We start from the raw sequence: 21,262 nt of genomic DNA on the forward strand, positions 1-21,262 counted from the left end.
TGAAAAAAATTATTCATAATTTATCTTTCTATAAATGACTATGGAATCGATTATGTGAGGTACCGAAGGTTAACGTATGATCTTTTGTCACCAATGTTTGCTCGAATAGACCTCATTGGGTGTCTGACTTCCCTCGTGTAAAAAGTCATTGTGCTAGGATAAAATACCCCTCATGATTTACCAACCTATATTTAGTCGAGGGCCGAAGATACTAGGCTGCCTAAGGTAAACGTTATTACCTTTTGCTCAAATGTTTGCTCCGATAGATCTTGGGGTCCATTCTTAGTGGGAGCAAAATGTCTCGTTGGATCATGGATGTCTAACCTCCTAAATGTAAAGAGTTATTGTGTTAGGACAAAATATCTCTTATGATTTATCTATCTATATTTTATCATGAAATCAATAATAATGATCATTTAGGATGAACGATATTATTTTTTACTCTAATATTATGTCACACCTTTATCCAAGCAATGCTAGGCCCCCAAGTGTATTTTTTTTTTTAATTTCCTTTGACTTAAATACTTTATCCTAACTCTTATTCCCTAACTCATAAACACTGAACCATAAGCTGTAAACGTAAATAGACTTGGTGCTCGTAAGGGGCTCACGGATATATATATAACGTAAATAGACTTGGTGCTCGTAAGGGGCTCACGGATATATATATATATATATATTAGGTTTGACTAACTACTATAAATACTATTACATCAAAATATTTTTATTAACTTTGTCAAAATTACTAAAATACTATCAAAATTATTTTAATTTGACCGAAATCACTTTAAATTTTTTATCAACTATCTAGGTAGATAGTTCAACTGTTATAACAACCAATACAACGTAATAGGAACTGCTAAGTAGTTATTACAACACTGTAATAATGTAATAATATTATATTAGTTGTTACAATACTATAGCAACTTCTATAAAAATTTTAAAGTAATTCTAAGTAAGTTAAATGAATTTAATGGAATTTAAATGATTTTGACGATATTTTGATATAATAGTTTTGTATGTATTGTAATTTTGATTAGAATAAAATTACAACCCATGGTTTTTTAAACTTTTAATGGGTTCAAAAAAAACAAAGGTAGGACTCAGGTTCGACCAAAAGGAAATTCCGTTTCCGTTCACCAAATTATTTGATCACTCTGTAGTAGCTATAACAGTTCTAAGAATAATGATATTCTCGGAATAAAATATATGATGAAATTCTTATTTGACGATTTTTATAAAAGAGACGCCCATTAAACATAGGTGTTCTTTTTTATTTTTATCCTATATATTTAACTGAAACCACACTTGAAAATATAAAAATAAAAAGTATTTTCTGATCTTCAATCATTACTTGGAGGATCCATTGAGCAAGTAACACATCAAGAGAAAGGAACGAAAGAGATGGATCACTACTGGAAAAAGGGAGCAAGATGGATCACCTGAATTGCCTAACGCATTATCTTCACATCCAGAGGCCATCAAGAGCAGCAGCAGCAGATCATTCAAATTGCCTTTTGTCAAGTGGCGGCATCATCAACAAGCATTGGCCACAATGAATAATGGGACATCAGCCATCTTCTCCACCCTCTTTAGCATCTCGTGCATTACGACATTGTGGGAGACAAACCTTGAAAAGCCAAATGCAGTGCAAGACACATCACTTAGTAGCAATGACAAAAGATTAAGAACCTCCAGGAAAATATAGAAGTTTCATGTTCAAATTCTCTTTTCTTTTCCTTTTTTTTGATGATTTATATGAAATCTTTTCATTAGTTGACTTACCACTGAAGTGTGCCATCATATTGATAGAGATATCCACAGACCAGTTCCCTTTCATCCTCCTCCACCTTTGTGATTGTGGATTAGAGTGCTACATTGCATCATTGCTTAAGAAGATTGCAGCAGGTAAACACACACTAATAACATAACCTCGTCTCGATGGATTGCCACATGATTGTCTTGGTTAAATTTGCTCTCCTCCTCTTCATTCCATCTGTTCTTCCTTTGCATCAGAGTGGCACAATTTGGACAGACCAATCTGCGCTTCTGGAGTTCAAGAAAGGCATAATTTCTGATCCGGAAAACGCGCTCAGCAACTGGAGTCGGCAGAATCATGTCTGCGAGTGGAATGGCATCATCTGTAGCCTAAGCCCTCAAAGAGTGAATAGAGTTACTCTTAAAGGTAAGTCCTTGGTAGGCACCCTCTCCCCGTCCTTGTCCAATCTTTCTCAGCTCATACTGCTTGAATTGTCGGTGAATACCCTCAGAGGATCCATTCCTGTGGAATTTGGATCTTTGTCTCAGCTACAGGTGCTTGCTCTGAAGCAAAATGACCTACAAGGAAGCATTCCTGAGAGCCTTGGAATGCTTGCAAACCTTGAATTCATTGACTTTAGCTATAATAAGCTCCACGGCCAGCTTCCTGTTAGTCTTTTGTACAATTGCACAAAATTGAGCTATGTCGACTTTTCGACCAACTTGTTCACAGGTTTCATTCCTTCAAAGCTTGGATACCATCTTCCTTGGTTGACTAACCTTCTTTTGTATTCCAACCAACTCGTCGGTGGCATCCCTGCATACCTCACCAATTCAACAATGCTGGAGGAGATTGACATTGAGAACAACTCGTTCGGCGGGATATTACCATCGTACATCTTGATGCAGTTGTCTTCTTTGAAGCTACTCCACCTTTCCTATAACAATTTCTCTAGTGACGATCGCAACTCCAATCTTGTCCCCTTCTTTGACGCCATTTCAAACTTGACTCATCTGGAGGAGCTAGAACTGGCAAGTAATCATCTGGGAGGAGAACTGCCTGCAACTATTGGTCTTTTAGGTGTCAATCTCTCTGAGATAGATCTCGGTCACAATCAAATTCAAGGAACAATCCCTGCAAACTTGACAAAGCTTGTCACTTTGGAATGGCTAGATCTGTCAAACAATCTTTTGCATGGTTCAATTCCGTCAGAAATACTCCTGATGCCTAAGTTACTGAGGCTCTGGCTGTCCAACAACTCCTTGTCTGGAGAAATCCCTTCTCCTGCTCTAAGTCAAATTGGCCTCCTCGACTTATCAAAAAACAAGCTCAATGGTACAATTCCAGCAGCCTTTGCAGATCTAACTCAACTGCGACAGCTCAAACTAAGCGAAAACCAGCTCACCGGAACCATACCTCCAAGCCTAGGAGACACAAAGTTGGAGCTCTTAGACCTGTCCTACAATAGGCTCACAGGAGATATTCCAGCTCAAGTTGCGAGCTTGAGTTCACTGCTCGTATATTTCAATCTGTCACACAACTTATTACAAGGGCAGCTGCCCGCAGAGCTGAGACAGATGAACAAGGTTGGCGCAATCGATCTGTCATCCAACAACTTCAGCGGTGAGATTCCTCAAAGCTTGGGAGGCTGTGTGGTAATTGAGCTGCTGGACTTGTCGCACAACAGTTTACAAGGATCAATTCCTCAGTCAATTGGAAGCCTGTTAAGCATCAAAACACTGGACTTGTCTTTTAACCAGCTTTCAGGACCAATTCCAGACTCTCTGCGGCGCTGCTCCAGCCTCAGACTACTCGACATCTCCTTCAACAACTTCTCCGGACCCTTACCCGAAGGTGGAATCTTCAACTTGTTGACGTCTGATCGGATCAGAGGTAACCGTTTCTGTGGCTCGCTGCCTGGAAATGGAATTCCCAGTTGTCGACACAAGAGAGGCCTAATGCATTCTCGCCTGGGACTGATATTGCTGGTCAGCATTGTGACTGTCGTAGCTTTCATGGCCACTGTCATATGTGGAACAGTTTACATGATCATGAGAAAAAGGAGTAGGAGAAGACGCGAAGGAGACGATCCAAGCAAGAATCTTTTCTTGAGTATTACCTCGGGCTTTCCGAGAATTACTTACAGAGAGCTCGTGGAGGCAACGGGAGGGTTCGAGGAGAGCAGATTGGTAGGATCCGGCGGCTTCGGCCAAGTCTACAGGGGAGTGCTTAGAGACGGCACGGCGGTAGCAGTCAAAGTCCTACAACTGCAATCCGGCAACTCCACGAGGAGCTTCAAGAGGGAATGCCAGGTCCTGAAGAACATTCGGCACAGGAACCTGATGAGGATCATCACCGCGTGCAGTCTCCCGGATTTCAAGGCCCTGGTTCTCCCGTTCATGGCGAACGGAAGCCTGGAGAGCCATCTCTATCCGAAGGGGGAGCCGAGCTCGCGGCTGAGCTTGCAGGAGCGGGTCAACATCTGCAGTGACGTCGCCGAGGGCCTGGCCTATCTGCACCACCATTCGCCGGCCAAGGTCGTGCATTGCGATCTCAAGCCCAGCAATATTCTACTCAACGACGACATGACCGCGCTGGTGTCGGACTTCGGGATCGCGAGGTTGGTGATGACGGCGGAAGAAGGGAGCGCGGAGGCCGCGACGGCGACAGCCAACTCAACCGCCAACTTTCTCCATGGATCGATTGGCTATGTTGCTCCAGGTACAAACCCTAAAAATTCAAAATTGTCGCCCCTTTTAATGATTCGAATCATACATTTCATTGCGTTTGGATTCGACGCAGAGTATGGTTATGGGAGAAGCGCATCGACCAAGGGCGACGTCTACAGCTTTGGGATTCTCGTGCTCGAGATGGTCACCGGAAAGAGGCCGACCGACGACATGTTCGGGGAAGGCGTGAGCTTGCAGAGGTGGGCGAGGCGGGGGTGCCAGAGCAAGCTGGAAGCGGCGGTGGACGCGACGATGATGAGGGAGGTGAGCGATCGAAGCCAGGAGGTGAAGAAGATGTGGGAGATCGCGATCGCGGAGCTGCTCGAGCTGGGGCTCGTCTGCTCCAACGAGAGCCCAGCAGATCGGCCGACGATGCTCGACGCCGCCGACGATCTGGACCGGCTCAAGCAATACCTCGCCGGCGACGCCACAGCGACGTTCACGTCGAGCATCGGGATGTCGTCGGCCAGCGTCGGAGCCGCCTCGTCGGACTACGGGTAGCGATCAAGGACGGACGCGATTAACCCGATAGGAGCTTGTTTGCTTTAAGATTCGCGCGCGCGCGCGCGCTGCCCGTTTGCCAAGGTGTGAATTTGATTATATTTTCATAAAATAAAAAATACATTTTATATTAAAGTTTTCTCTCTATTTTCTTACATAATTCGAACTAGAATTTAACCAAATCTCATAGAGATCAAATGTTTCCACTAATCCACAATTTATCTTCCTTTTCATTTGTAAAACTTATAATATTTAGTGAATGATAGCGATATTAGCAAACAATTTAAATCGTTTGCTACTACAATTAATTAATTTTAATTATTGATTAATTAGGAGGTGGGCAGTGGTTTCCCTGCCAAGAATGAAGAGAAGAGTTGGAATGCTCTCTTTGGCTGGAGAAGTGGAACCTCATGGCCTGCACCTCTCACTGAAGCAAATGTCATCCCTTCATACACCTCAGTCCACCCTCCAACCTGAAATTCTTTTGTATATATAATTTTTTTGACAATTTTACACCAAAAACAATTAAAGTGAAGTCTTTTTTTCTTAGAAAATTACCTGCCTTTCCAAGTACCATGGATACCAAGGGATCTTGATCTTCAGCCTCAAATGGCTGATGGCAAACCTCGTCGCGGTCACAGGAACTACCGAATCGATGTCGCCACTGCAATGCACAATGGATATGGTTACACATTGTTTTCTTTGAGCAAGTGTGAGTGGGTACCTGAACATCCATATCCTTAGTCCGGCTGCTATCAGCTCTTTGTAGGTTGGAAGCATGGAAATCTGAGTGTCGGCCCATGTCTTGATCAAGATATCACTGGATGAGAGACCGATCGGTATTCATCGAAAATGGTTTTCGAACATACGCAATGTCGGATTTAGCTATTATGTGAACGCACCTGCATGCAGTCCATTTGTAGGGAATGCCCGTGGTGTTGGCGTGCATTGCCTTCTGAACATCTTGTCGATTGTAGTATTTCTCTGCGTAATTCTCGGTGCAAGGGTCATAGCCGAAGGAGGAGCGACCATGAATGAGAGTGTTCTTAAACCTGCAGCACTCGTTTCAATCTGAAATGAGTTAGGCCATTGAATCATTGCTAAAAGGAAAATGTTTGCACGAACCTTATTTTGTGTTGCCTTGTTGTGTTCTTGGGTGATGAAGCAACACAGGAAGGGGTGTAAATGCTATACTGATCTATATCACCGAACTCGTGGTTCATTGCGTAGCTAACGACGTGGTCACACTCGTGGGATGCTTTGGGAGAGCTGAAGTTGCAGGATGAGAGTATCGATCGATACGTTTGGTCTGAGATCATGGAGTGAGTCCACCAGTATGAGATCGTGCCAATGCTGTCAAAGTAATTGTCTGTGACTGCATTGCCTACCTGCCAAAATAAGCTTGTAAATAGATTGCATGAGAACGGCTTTCAGTTGCGCGATCTTATGGCTCGACCTCATCATGAAGAGAAACATGAAAAGTGTAGCTAACTCACAAGAATTCCTTTGAGGTTGATAAAAGGTTTCAAAGAAGCTTTGTTGTATTCAACAATCTTTTTAGCCAGTTGAGGCACATAGTGTCCTGCAACAAAGCCAAAACATAAAGATGGTATTAAATTCAATATTTAGAGAGTTTATATATATAGTTTTACCTGCATAGCTTTCTCCGGAAATGTAAAAATCTCGATTCTTGTATTGTGGAAATCTTGACATCCAATGGATCAAGAACATCAAGGCATCTTGAGCTGCAACAAATAGATAAATAAACTTGATTGAACATTTTCAGAGGAAAAATCTCACTGTTTGTTATCTCATCGATTACCTGTGCGTTCATCACCGGAGTTCTTAAGGTCGGACACGGTGTCGGTGTAGGAGAAACCAACTCCGGCCGGCGATTCCAAGAACAGTAAGTTTGCTTCTGTTGTTCACATAAGAATGTTTGTGCTGGGATTTGCATTGAACCAAGAATTATGCTGTAAATGTTTTGCTAACCTCTGTTCCATGAGAACTTATTGAGGTAGAGAGATGAACCGGTTTTGTTGATCCGGAATGGTCCAATTTCTTCGGATGCGCCGTAGGCCACCGACGAACATCCCGGTCCTGGGTTGAAACAAATATGCGACCGGCTCATCAAAAGCTTTATAGCTTGTAAAATATTTGGTTTACAGTAAAACTGCCCAGAGTATCATATTATTTTTGTTAAAAAAATAGAAAAAGAAAAAGAACATTACTAAAAATAAGATAAATAAATACTTACCACTAAAGCATTACATTGACAGATGGGACGAGCAGTGGGCACAAAGTTTGGAGGGTGGAACCAATAATGGAAGGTGGACACTCAAGAGTCACATTACAAAAAAGTAAATGAAAAACCTAATTTTGACTTTAAAATTTTTTTAAAAAATGCTCTTCACTTTAAAAATATCAAAAAATTACTCTTAAGTTTTTGGTGCAGTCAAACATGTAAGGTTCAACACACAGCATGATGATACTAAGCCTCCACTTTAGTTAATGGTGGAAGCACAATTGCATGCCCTTTGAAAATGAAGCAAACCAGCTCAGAGACAGAGACAGGCCATGGTGGAAAAGTTTTACATGGAAGCTTGAGGAGGGGAGACAGGGCAACTGCTAATTCTTTTTGTCCAGGTGAATAATCCAAAAGTTGGCAGGGAGAAATAATAATGCACAAAGCTGAGTAAAAAAAGTTGCCAAACAAAGCTGTTGTTTTTATGTGTTTGGTTTTTTTCTCAAGTTGATGATGGCCATGGGAAGAAGCAAAGAGAATTTTGCAGGAGGAAAAGTGAAGCAACTTCTTGCAGCTTTGCATCTTTTGTGCAGTAGAAACCAAATTAAGTGAAGTCACATGAATCTGACCTTCTGAAATGTTGAAGTAAAAGAAAGATAGAATTTACCACATCATTTAATTGGTTTGCACAATGTTTGTTTTTTTGTTTTCAGATAAGCTAAGGTCATTTTTTTTGTTTGTTTGTTTGTTTGCCGCATCAGTGGCGTATAGAAGTCTGTGAATGGCAATGCAATGATCTGACACAACATGGTCCTTGAGACTTTCAAATTTAAAATTACTTGTTCGAGTTCTTGACACCCTAACATTCAAAGAGTTATCTACTCTTACATTTATGAATCTGATAAATATAATCCAAGGATGACAAGAGAAAAAAAAAATAATCAGATGCATGCCTATTCTGGTAAATTTCTCATCAAAAACATTTTTAAAAAATAAATCAGTGGGACACACGAAGGCTTTGTTGGAACACATCTATAATTTGACCCAAAAAGTTATTATTGCACAAAGTAACTTCATCCTCCTACACCACCATATGTGATGCACGCCTCTGCAGACAACACTAGTGATCTACAGAGAATATGCTCTCTCACACAGACCCAACTTAATTTCCTTCACATTTTCATGAGTAGTCAAGCAGGTGGGCATGAGAAAAGCTGATGAATATATAAACAAGACATTATAACTTAACCCATATATTATGTGCAAGCAGTTAGAATAGCTGACAGCAGCAAGAGAAGAAGGAATCATAGAGGAAGTCTTGTACCTTTTGTCTACAGAATATTAATGATCCATCACTATCACTGCTTCCCAAGTTGACATATCATATATATGAGCCAAAATTGAACACTCAATAAGATCTCAAATATTGTGGATGTGCAGTTTGCATGAAAATCACACCGCAGTAGACAAAACCAGTACTAATTTACAAGGCAAAGTGGATAGTTTAAGCAAGCAATGCATCTAAACCTATTGGATTTCATGACACCTGTTTTGTCGGCTAGATGCTAGAGAACCTGCCACGTGGAAAGTGGAGTAATAAATTGTGTTTGGGCTGTGCATTTATTGCGTGCAGTTATTGTCATACCAACAACAGCCTCATCATCATGGAATCAATGCTATTTCCCAAATCAAATCAATTTACATGCTCAAGTTTCTTGATTAAACAAGCAGTTGCCACCATTGATTAAACAAGCAGTTTATTGAAAAAAATATATGATAAACTAGTACTTAATAAGTCAATCAGATATAAGGGGCCACTGAAAGATGTATGAAGAAAGACTGACCTCCATTGAGCCAAAGAACCAGGGGCTTCTTGGCCGAGTAGCTAGCAGCCTCCGTAAGCCAGTAGAAGAGAGCCCTGCCGTGCTCTTTGTTCACCGTAACATAGCCGGAAAACTGCAAGAAGGAGACTGGTGGCTGTCCGGGAAGGGCCGAGATCTGATCACGAGCTTGTTCATCAGTCATGGCAGTAGTAGACAACGGTAGGAGGAGGAAAGGCAAGATGAACAAGAGAAGCAAAGAGGAGAGGCATCTCCTCATTGTGAAAAGAATAAACTCTTGACCCATTCCCAAAGTGTGTGGTTATATAGTGTGTATAGCATATGGATCAACTGGAAGGAGAAGAGGTCTATATATAGTGAGAGAAAGGAGGACAAAATTTTAAAGGACTTAAATGCTTATAAAAGTTTTCACATGTATGTAGGTGAATAGGTAAAAGGTAAGGGAAGAAGACATTAGAATTTACTGCAAAGCAACAACAGTACCATAAATGCAAAGTTTGATCATGCATCTCTCTGTATCTCAACTTGCATTTGTTGTAATGTGGGTGTGGTCCAGCAAATTAGATGGCGCAGGGAAAGGATGAACAGCTGAAGACTAAAGTTCATTCACATCTAGAAGGCATTATTTGTAATTTACATAACCTTAATTCACTGTAATCTTTGTTTAAAAAATATTAGTTACCTAATGGTTACATAATATGTAACCTAACAACCAAAACAGATGGATTTAATAGATGAACCCCACTATGTTAACCTTTTCTTCTTTCTTTTCGTATACATTGTGTCATGGTGAAAATGGTGCTGCATGGTCACAACAGCAATGAAGGGACCCTCATGCCCTTCTTCACGAGGGATTTTGACCATTTGACTCAAAAACAAATAAATATCTTAGATCACTTTATTGCCGGATCCATTTTTTTTTCTCCTTGCCTACTAGCTAAGTTGAACAGATAAGGATGGGCAGGATGGAGCTTCCTAGATCAGCATATAATTAATACGGTGATACGCTAGGCACTGCATTTATTACAACATAACGACATCTCTCCTTTTAAGATGTAGCCAATAGAGCTGGTCAAACTTTTAACAGATCTTCGTACCCCAAAAGTCCACAGTGTCTCATTATTAAATCATACCCGGATTTATGGGGGAGTTTGCCTCACTTTCAGTGTGATATAGCAAGGTCTTTTGTATTTCTTATGTTTTGATACGATTACCTTACAAAGTTGAGATATATTGCATGCACTGAACAAGTTCAGCAGACATATTAAGATGTAGAAAGATGGCAAGAAGAATTTATACTCAAACTCGAGGTTGTTTTTTTTTTGGAGGCGAAATAAATGAACAATGCAGGATCAGGAGAGGAATCCATGGTCAAAGGGATCAGGGCACCAAGTCTGGCGAGTTCATTAATAAGCATGTAAATTTTCATTCATGTGCCTTAAGGTGCAAGACAGTTTCCCCTCTGTCTCCAAGGATTGGTGAGAGCTTTATAAAAGTTCAACGGCCAAAATTGGTTTAAACATAAATACTAATCAAGAGTGGCTTGCTTCTTAAGTTCTCCTTTCTCACCTTTCAGTAACAATTTTCAAGTTTGCACTATAAATGCATGCGACACTCATGCATGCATCCCCTTCAGAAAAAAAGACAAGGTGTAGTACTAAATGACAAGGGGTAGTACATACATGCATGTACATGAACATTTTAGTAATATCATATTTATATATTAATTACATGCATGTATTACAATTCATTTCTAACTGGCCAGATTTTGACCAACAAAATTTACTGAAAAGACAAATAGCTCACAACATGCAAGGAAAAATGTCATTTGAATTACTAGGCTTGAAAGTGTTTTTAGGAATTTGATATACCTCATCAATGAAATCCAAATATAATATACATGTACTTCTCGTGCACGCAAGACCAAGAAAATTCTTGTGTATGTTCCTTTTAACTTCAGTTGTCATTCCAACGCTTCTGCAGTATGATATGAAAGCTGGAAAGAAATAGCTTCAGTATATGAATAGCCTGGTTTCTTGAGCAGCAATAGTTCATTCCAATTTCCATCACATTGGGAGGAAGAGGAAGAATTTAATGGCTTAACTGTCAGACTTAAAGGAAGCTGAGTTGTAGGATGAGACAGCCAGCAGTTTCAGTATAAAGACAATTAATTGGTGAACGATGATATCATTTGCAGCAGCCCATGCACAAGAACTGTTACTGACCTGTAGAATGGGCCTGGCCAAAAAGTTTCAAGGGTAAGTCGCGTTGTCAGATAAGACTTAAGAGTTGACTGTAAATCCAATCTGTAATTTCCTATCTTTGATTGAGCTATAACATCTCTGGTTACAGAGAATGGATGATAAACTTATTAGGAACTTAATTCTAAGATGAAACAAAGTATGCTCCCACAGTGAATAACAATGACATTCTGACGAATTTGTTCCTGCATACTTCTCAATCTGATGAGCCTTCTGTTGCAACTAAATTCTGCCAAGCTTCACATAGTAAATAACAATAAGAATGCAATAATTACATCATTTTTTTCAATTGGATGCCGACAAGCCCTTTTGCCTCAAGGATGTTCTCCATGTTTGCAAGAAAAAACAAACAAGTTAAAAGAGCCCTATAAGCTAGAGAAATGCTGGACCACATAAACAAATGAGAGACCCCTATAAACTTATAAGCTAGAGAAAAGCAAAGGTTTACAGATTGAACCATAAATATTACTTGAAATATTAACTGCACATACTGTGGAAGACAGCTAGATATGAAAATGATTCACTATTCCAGATTATCAGATGAATGTACGTATGCCAGAGCATGAGATTTACAAACACACATGCACAAACGATTAAAGAAAAAAAAAGATTAAAGACAATTCAATTGATCATAGAAAATATTTGATGCTGGTTAAAATCCATATGACAAAATCTCAAGCCAAACATGGAGGGAAGATACATACATACGAGGGGGTGATTCAGTCTTGCATGTCAAATTATACCGTCTCCAATGTCAAAAACTTTTTCCTCGAATCATCCGTCACTATGCAAAGCTCACATAGCAGCTACTTCCAAACAATAATTGCATCATCCTCTCCTGATTTGCTTCGTTCAGTCTGGAAATCACCTCCTGGCATCCATCAAGAGAAAAAGAGGAGAAAGAAAGAAAACGGAAGGACATACTTTTTTAAAGAATTATGGAAATATTTATGCTAAAAAAGAGCCAAACTTGACCTGCTACAAGACAATACAGGAGGTCACACAAGTCGGAATAGACGGAGGTCCCGACAGGTGAGCTATCATGGGCAAGGGTCTTCACCAGGGTCTAGCGTCTGTCGTCGACGGCTCCATAATGGGGTATGGAAGCGTGGAGGCATCCTGACGGAAGTCCACTGGAAGAGGGTCACGATCAGCCTGAAGTAGTGATTCGGCGGTTAAACCCGGAATGAATAACTTCGTTAGTAAAGTATCTGGTTCGGCGGCCCTCTACCCTGTTCTGTTTGGCCCATTAACTTTAAGACGTTGGACGGGGAAAACCATCCACATTGCTACAAATTTCATTTCAACCTTCAAGAACCTGTACGGTGATAGAACCTGTAAAATGGTACTGTTAAGATCTTGTGCATAAAACTATATTCTTTTGTTAAAAAAAATTTGAATTCTCCATGTGGATTAGGCATAAGCCAAAACCATTCTACACGAGTATTTCTGTGTCCGGAAATTGCCAGTATCTTTTGGTGCCATTGGTGTAGTGTGGAGATAGAGAATTTTTATCAGACAAGATGTTATGAAATGATTCACTAGCAAACACTAGGAGATTTGTGGTATATTTTTCTTATGGAAAGAGAAGAAAGTAAGATAATGCAACAAATCCCCACTAAAGAAGGATGGACGCTAGAGCATTACCGCTACCATATCAGATAAAAAAAAAACATGAAGCAGTTATAATGAAGTGGAAAGGTTGAGCAGTGCCATTAACAAGGTTCACATTAAATGTAAGATTCGCAAATCTATATGATGGTTATTTAGTGCAAATTCTTTCAATCTACTATCTGATTTGTGTAAGATAAGTGTATGAAAATATATGCAGATTTAGAACTTCATACAAGCCAGAACTTGACTGTGGTTGTGTTAATATGATATATTCCAGGGTTAACCTTGTGAGCCAATACAAGATTTAAATGGAATTAAATCGATTCCTAAAAAGGGATGGCTAGATACTACAGAAGGTTGTAGAATTTAGGGATACAAGTTTTCCTCTAGGATTAAGTGTTCTCAAGGCGTTTGGTGCTCCTGAGGTCAGAATTAGCATAGGTTTTTATTTCAGTAATCATAACTACATAACAGAAGAACTTGGATTCATTAGTTTTCTGTAATCAAACTGTAAAATCCTATTCTGATTAGATGTAAATTGAATAGCATTATATTACATTAGTACGTTTTATGTTTCATGAGATATTTGTACTTTTGGCGTTGTGATAAATTAGAGAGCTCAGACAACTACAAAGTATATGCATGCATATATGGTGTTCACTCGATGAGAGAAAGGATATAAGCATTGTAATGGTATGCAATAATACTCTGGGTTATGCTTGATAAGAGTCGAGTTGATTAGGGTTGTTGGCTGAGAGTTCACTTGATGGTAAAGATCAATCAATCCAAAGCAACTATATAACATCCTATCAAAACTGAAAATTCCATGAATCAATCATAAATATAAGATTCTTCAGTCGTGTGACACATGTAATAAAAGTGGTGCAAACAACAATTGAGAACCAGTTCAATTACACTGCAAATTGAAATAGATCAACAAAACAAAGATGGTGTCCCCATCCTATCGATCTTTCTCGAATCAAGTAGGAGACTTACTTCCCATTTCAAAGGAACTTCTGAAACTGCCCTAGAGTCATCTATGCCTAATTGCCTATACGTGTTATTAGGGACTACTAGTACAATGATATAACATGAGACCAAGAAAACTATAAAAAATACATTAAGATTGTTGATGCAATTTCCCTAGGTCAAGGTTGACCAGTTTGACTAAGCATGGATCTTGATGTTTGAGTTTTAATATTTGACAATATATGGAGATTGCAGGTGCAATTGTCCATTTGGGAAGATTGTTGGTGTAATTCCCCTCTAGTCAAGGTTTGACCAGTTTGATGTGAAGAAGAATCAAGTAGGTTAAGGTTGACCGGATACTTGACTGGGAAGTCCTAACTGAAGGTTAGGCAAGAGCAAGACTAACGGGATGGTTGGAAGAAGAAGAAAATTCAAATGGGTCAATGTTGACCGGATACTTGGTGTGAAAGTCCTGATGAGTGAAGTCAGACGGTTAAAAAGCCCTAGTGCCAGGTGGAAAGTCCTGGTGAGTGAAATCAGGTGAAAAGTCCTAATGAGTGAAGTTAGGTGACGATGAAGCCATGTGGTGAAAAACCCTGGTGAGTGAAGCCAGGCATAAGGAAATTCAGGTGAGTCAAAGTTAATCGAACACCTAGTGTTTGGAAGTCAAGTTGGTCATGGAGTATCAAACACTTGGCACGAGACGGTTAGTCCAAGTGGGTCAAGGTTGACCGAAGATTTGGCACAAGGAAAAAAATCCAAGTGGGTCAAAGGTTGACCGGATACTTGGCAGGAGGAGAAGAGTCCAAGTGAGTCAAAAGTGTAGGATTGAAAAGAATTTAGATATCTCCACAATAGCATGATATTGTCCACTTTGGGCCTAAGCCCTCATGATTTTGCTCTTGGGCTCTCCCCAAAAGGCCTCATGTCAATGGAGATATCTTTTCTCTTATAAACCCATGATCTTTTCCATGTGTTTCCAATATGGGACTATGTTTGCAACCTTGCAACCCCAACAATCCCCCCCTCAAACAAAGGACCATAGGCTTCCCACATCCGATCCTCGACCCACCAGGTCTTCCTGCCCCTCGGTCCACCCGACCTACTAGGACTTCCTTGCCTAGTGTCTGGTCCTCTTGATCCGAACATAGGAGTCCCCACTTTGTTTGTTCGAGGTCAATATTGTACCCACATGGCTCAATCAGACCATAGCTCTTGTGCACAGTCGGTGGTTAAACCTTCTGGCAGTCCGGGCTCTGATACCAATTGTAGGATCGAAAAGAATTTAGATATCTCCACAATAGCATGATATTGTCCACTTTGGGCCTAAGCCCTCATGGTTTTGCTCTTGGGCTCTCCCCAAAAGGCCTCATGCCAATGGAGATATCTTTTCTCTTATAAACCCATGATCTTTTCCATGTGTTTCCAATATGGGACTATGTTTGCAACCTTGCAACCCCAACAAAAAGATTGACTGGACACTTGGTGATGAAGCCCCAACATGTCAAGGTTGATCGGATACTAGGCACAAGGAAATCCCAACAGGTCACGGTTGATCGGATGCTGGGCAAGAAACCCTTGGACTCGAGTTCAGGAGCTAGGGTTGTTGAATCGCTTAGGGTAAGCGATTCAGCAGGCCTTAAACGATCAGGGTGATTGCTCAAGGACCTCTCTATGAGGAAACAGAAAGGGTCGTAATCGATTACGACATGCTTAGTCAATTATAGTAATCGATTAAGCCAATTTTCGCAAGTGCAAAAAAAGGTACCTAATCGATTATGCTAATTGATTAGGCACATCTTAAGTGATTAGGGTAATCACTTACAGGTTTCTCGCGATCGAACAGTAGGGTTCTTAAGCGATTAAGAACACTTGAGCGATTAGAATAATCGCTTAAGGTTGAAAATATAGTCATTCTGAGCAGGATGCAAAGGCATAAGCGATTAAGGAGATTCTTAATTGATTAAGGCGCCAACGGTAACCCTAGAAAAAGGTTTTTCGTGCGCTGTTTCATCAGAGCTCTCGTCCATATTTCTCACCGACTTCACACCAGTTCTTGGAGGCTTAGAATGAAGTATTGTTGCACTTCCAAGTTCAACAAGCAAGAAGTAAGAAGCTTCATTTGTTGTAAATCTTGTAATATTTCATATTATAATAGTTTCTTCTTGTTCTTCTTCTTGTATTTTTGTGTGTGAGCTTGCACGAGGCTTTTCCGCCTCTGAATTATTTATGAAAAGGAGTATTTACATAATGGATGTGTGAGAGAGGGTCGGATCCTTGGATTAGTCATCTCATTTGAGGTGGATACCAAGCAAATTCTATTTGTTAGCCTTGGAGAAGCTTAGCTCCGAGTATTCCGCTGTAAATCATCATCATCGAAGCGAAGCAAACTCAGCAAAGATGATGGCCGCCCTATCAATTTTTTGAAAAGAAGTAAAAGATCTATTTCACACTTTGATGCATGGAATGTCAGAAACTACATCTTAGTGTTGTTCTAGACATTCCAAGTCATCTTGCATAATTGCCTTCATGTGTCATATAGACTATCAATATGATGATATATAGCAACACTCCACTTGTGCACAGTGTGCTCATCCAGCTCGAGAAAACAACATTGTTTGTCATCATCATACCCTTCAGAATCTTTCAGTGAATAATTCCAACATCTAGATAGTTGTTTGACAGGGAATTTGTACGAGTAGCTATTTTATGAAGCTAGTATCCTCAGATTTAGCAATTAATTTTAATATTTTTTGGATCACTTCCCCAAAATCTCACCTAATGCCCAAAACTGAGAAGCAACAAAAATATTCATATTACATAATCCACTCCACTAAATACTTGGTCTCTCCTAAAATCAACCTCAATGATATTTCCAACAAATTAACAAGGATCAATATATATAATAAATAAATAAACCATTTATCTTCTAGCTTTTGATCCATTGCCAGCAATGCTATTTGGTAGAATTTTATGCATCCCATTTTTTTTTAAAAAAAAAGACAGAAACTAATGTTCCAAAAATAATGGAGCTTGTTTAACCATTCCTTAACTGAAAACTTTCTCATCCATGGTTAATTGACTGAATAATGTATTCAATAGTAAGGATGTTTTACCTACCACCAATTCGAATACCGCAAGACAGGTTTCCTGTAACTTCTAATATTACCTGCATAGGCCTGTAGCAAGCACAGTAATTTGATCCAGAGAAACTGAACTTTCAAATTTAATGTGGTCCAAACAAGCTGGGGATGGGCGTAATTTCCTATTTTCCACCAAGAGATTTTCTGGTCTCAGTGGAACATCCAATAATTCAAGTTCACTACTGATGAGTTCCATGAACCAACAGCAACTTATTCTGTCGCTAGTATAGTTATTCCATTGCTTATGAAGTGCCTTCACAATTAACAAATACACACTACACACTCGCATGCACACATAGGCACACATATGCTATGAGTTTTCAATAATTATTGATAGCCTAGTGTAACAAAACAAAAGTTTGTGGATAACCAAGTGTAACAAGAGTTAGTTGATAGCCTAGAATAACAAAACAATTGTTGATAATCAGGATCCATATATAGTGGGTAAAGAGGTAGCCATGATTAATATATTTCTGCATTTAGAAGCCCAGTGTAACCAAACAAAAGTTTGTTGAATTTTAACATTTTTAACATTAGAAAGTGAGTATGATTTAATATATGAACCAAAACAATGGCAAAAAGGTTTAAATGAACTTGCCTATCTTAAAGAGTTGCCTTCCTTTTTAGATGTATAACACTACTTTTTTCCTTTTTTACTGTATCAAAGCTGTACCCATATACTGCCCAACTTACCTACCTTCCAATTCTTACCCAATTCAATTGTGAACTAAAGTTAAATGGGAGTAGGACATTAAGGAAATTGATCATAAAGAGGTGGTGATTAATAAACCATCTTTGAAGTTAACTTATTGTACAACCTTTTGCTAATTATCCGTACTTCACTGATGATCATTTTCATGTTTCAAATTACTGTCATCTAGAAGAAAATAATTCTCTAAGACAAAGATATGTAGGATCAATCAAATACTAGTGAAGTAAACAAAGGGAAAGTATGTCATCCTAATTGAGGTCAAACAAATACAATAATTAGACTTGTTCTATGAATTGTCGATATGCACATTGATATTCATTATATCGGTCATGTCTTTGCCATAAATTAGAAAAGGGAAAAAGCATAACCTAGCCCACCCAAGACTGAAACTGATTATTTTATTTTATTTTTCATTCACCCTCAATGTTGAGTGTCTAAGAACTTTTATCCGATTATACATATTAGGTGTAGTATTGTGCAGTACAACTAAATTATTAAAGAAGGTAATGTTTGTGGTCATAATATAAGAAACAACAAAGACTGAGCCTAAACTATCTGGGGTCGGATAGAAATAAATGAATGTAGCTATGTACATTTACTATGGTAAAAGATTTGAAGCATTCTCAACAAAATCAAATAACAAAAAAAGAATTTTAGTTACTTCAATGGAAGAATATAGAAACTATAAAACTTTGTTCTAGCGGCTATACTAAACTGTTCAATGATAGCTAATCTTTTCTGTGGTTAATTTTTTAAAATCTTAATTACAAATAAATGTGCTCTAACGACTAGTAATGAGAAGATAATCGATTCCAGTCATGATGGCATAGCAGCATTGCTCACATCACAGTATTCCCCATGGCACGAAAAAACTTAAAATCAATAAAGGTCCAATAATAATTACTAATGGGATATACATTCTCTGGTACGATGGCATGGTTCATCACTGTATTCCCGACGGTGTAAAACACCTTAAACCAACAAAGGTCCTCTACTACTTGTTATTTGATTAATAAAAAAATAATTACTACTTTTTATTCTACATTGAAGTTGAAAAACAGTCTTTGCGTCTTCCAGATAAACTACTAAAAAAATCTACCTATGCTGGATCATTTCAACATAATTGCTTTAAATTTTTTAGGTATAAATAAAAATTTGAATCTGCTGCTCATAATCGTGCACAGCTTGACGTGATGCGCGTGACAATTTGTTTGAATCTTTGCGACTCTTCAGTGTTATTCATCGCGCGAGGTTCCGAAATGAGATCAAATATGTAGCAAAAAATTAAAAAAAAACACAGGTTTATTACCACTCTTTGATAATTTTTCTTCGTAAGAACCATGAACAACATTGTCAAAGTTGGGCGAGAACAATACATAAAATCAGACGATGGGAGAAAAGAAGCTATTGCATACCTCGAGCTATCGAAGCCTTCTACCCAACATGTTATGAACCAAGGAACAAAAACTCCACTCGGATGCACTTGCTTCCTCAACTTGCTTCGCCACTGACCAAAAACGGAGCCAACGACCCAGAAATCGGGGACCAACATGTCCGAAGCAGCCTTCAGCTTCTTAAAACTTAGGTTAATAAAAAAAATCAAGAAATAACATCAGATCTAGCAATAAAATTAAATGAAAAAACTTGAAAAGCACAGGAAAGAGGAGAGAGAAACAAGACCTACTAAGAAATAGAGGCAGAAGCTTATCGAGAGCGTGAAATCAGAAAGTCATAAGAACGTATTAGAAAGCAAGCAGGGAGGAGTCCACAAAAAAAACCCAAAAAAGAAAAAGAAATTCGAAGACGAGGAAGAAGAGCTTTGAGAAAGAAAACAAAGTTAACAGTGATGTCTGTTAAATCCGCACAAGAGGCAGGAGATACAGATTGGGATGTTATGCGTACCTCCCCTCAATCGTTATCCAATTCCAGTCGCCATCCAAAGTATTATTCATCTCAAAAGTCACGCTTGCACACGCCGATCCACCTTAAAAAATTTTTTTTTTTTTTTCCATTTCTTCGGTCTGATCCATCAGGTTTAGCATTTTCAACAACGATTATTAGAAAGGAAGAAAGCACGATCAAGTCCCCAAGACGTTTACGCCATAAAATGATACACTGCAACCCCTGCCTCGGAAACCCCATCGGATGGAACGTATCGGCCAGAGAGCAGCAGATGGCCGACACGAGATAAGCAAGACCAAGTCCATTGCCAGCCCTCGACCGTTTTTCTATATCATCTCCAAAGGGGGAACAAAAGGAAGACCTCGATCGATTAGTTTTCCCTCACCGGCGTCACCGCCGCCGGCCCGGGGAGATGGAGATGACAGAGAGAGAAGTGAGCACGCCACAGCGACAGCACCACCGCGATGCCGTCCCCGCCGTGTGCTCACTCTCTTCTGTCAACCCAGATCACGACCCCGGCGGCCGATCGCCTCGGCGCAATGCAACCAAACAATCAACCAAAATAGATCGAATCACACAGATCGCAAAACAAAACACGGATCGATCGAGGACGACGACGAAGAGAGGAGGAACCCATAACCTTAAAGCTAGCACCGTACGCGGTCGCCGTTGGCTGCTTTCAATTCTATTTCTAGGGCAAGGCATTCGTGCATCGCCTCGCCTCGCCTCGCCTGCGCTCAGCCGATCCTTTTATCGCTTGTCACTCGCACGGGTCGCCATTCGAGGAGCGTGGCTTACTGATTTCGTATTAAAATTTAATTACATTTTGCGACATTACTTTGTCCTCTCAATTATAATTAATTAATTAATTAATTACGTGGTGGAGTAGACGACGACAACGAGGAGCGAGAAAATCAGTTAATATTTCTTTAATATACATCTTTGTTTTGGCGGATTGCGGACGACGACGACCGTCCATTCGTCCGGATGTGCATGGCGTACGTCTCCGGGCCGTACGATCAATGGAGTGCGGGGCACCTTGCGGACGAGGCTGGTCTACCCGTATCTGTACCCGCGGCGCGGTGGTCTCCTTGACAGCTCCGCCGTGGGACCCTCTTTTTAGAGAGAGATAGAGAGTGCGTGTCTGTGTGTGGGCCCCGGTGTCAGGATGGCGATGGGTGGTCTCCGCTGTGTTTCCCTGCGCCATGGGGGAATTTGTCCTTTGGCGTGCGGCATTATGTTGGATAAAATGCCTCTATTTTAGTTGGTATTAGATAATTTAATTTATACTGAAATTGAGAAGTATTCACATTAGGACGACATAAAAAAATTTATTCGTTAATTTTTATCTTACCGCTACATTATTACCTGAAAGCAAACAAAAAAAACTGAAAATGCTGGTAGAAGATTATAAATTTTAATTTAGACTTATTTCTTTCACAAATTTTAATTAATTTATTTATTTTCTCATTATAAATCCGTAAAAGATTGATATATATACCTCGTGAGAAGCAACCTTCAATTGCCATATCTCAACATAAAATAATAATAATAACCCTCACCTAAGACCCTCCAAGACTGTGGTC

The 21,262-nt window shown here is 39.6% G+C and overlaps 2 protein-coding genes across 6 annotated transcripts; one reads left to right on the top strand and one right to left on the bottom strand.

The window, feature by feature from the left end:
• The first annotated feature begins 1,927 nt into the window (after window positions 1–1,927).
• On the top strand, window positions 1,928–5,464 carry LOC121989801 (putative leucine-rich repeat receptor-like serine/threonine-protein kinase At2g24130). Its single transcript, XM_042544057.1, has 4 exons — window positions 1,928–2,185; window positions 2,492–4,480; window positions 4,562–5,073; window positions 5,323–5,464. The coding sequence occupies exons 1-3, from the start codon at window positions 1,942–1,944 to the stop codon at window positions 4,987–4,989; spliced, it is 2,661 nt and encodes an 886-aa protein (XP_042399991.1). The 5' UTR covers window positions 1,928–1,941; the 3' UTR covers window positions 4,990–5,073; window positions 5,323–5,464.
• LOC121989802 (serine carboxypeptidase 24-like) lies at window positions 5,207–20,451 on the bottom strand. 5 transcript variants are annotated; one of them, XM_042544063.1, is made up of 16 exons: window positions 19,459–19,657; window positions 19,190–19,354; window positions 12,568–12,671; window positions 12,041–12,491; window positions 11,180–11,313; window positions 10,947–11,071; window positions 9,079–9,232; window positions 6,982–7,089; window positions 6,812–6,907; window positions 6,642–6,734; window positions 6,486–6,571; window positions 6,115–6,377; window positions 5,892–6,041; window positions 5,714–5,809; window positions 5,548–5,653; window positions 5,207–5,462 (listed from the first exon to the last, which is right to left on the bottom strand). In XM_042544063.1, coding segments are annotated over exons 4-16 (1,557 nt in total). In that variant the 5' UTR covers window positions 12,043–12,491; window positions 12,568–12,671; window positions 19,190–19,354; window positions 19,459–19,657; the 3' UTR covers window positions 5,207–5,318. The 5 variants fall into 5 exon arrangements, with proteins under 5 accessions (XP_042399997.1, XP_042399995.1, XP_042399992.1 ...); XM_042544061.1 differs by lacking the exon at window positions 19,459–19,657 and adding an exon at window positions 19,677–20,258 and having other exon boundaries at window positions 5,548–5,809; XM_042544058.1 differs by having other exon boundaries at window positions 5,548–5,809; window positions 19,459–19,659.
• Window positions 20,452–21,262: the final 811 nt, after the last annotated feature.

This window comes from Zingiber officinale, chromosome 6B (genome assembly GCF_018446385.1).
Source record: "Zingiber officinale cultivar Zhangliang chromosome 6B, Zo_v1.1, whole genome shotgun sequence".
Lineage (NCBI taxonomy): Eukaryota > Viridiplantae > Streptophyta > Magnoliopsida > Zingiberales > Zingiberaceae > Zingiber > Zingiber officinale.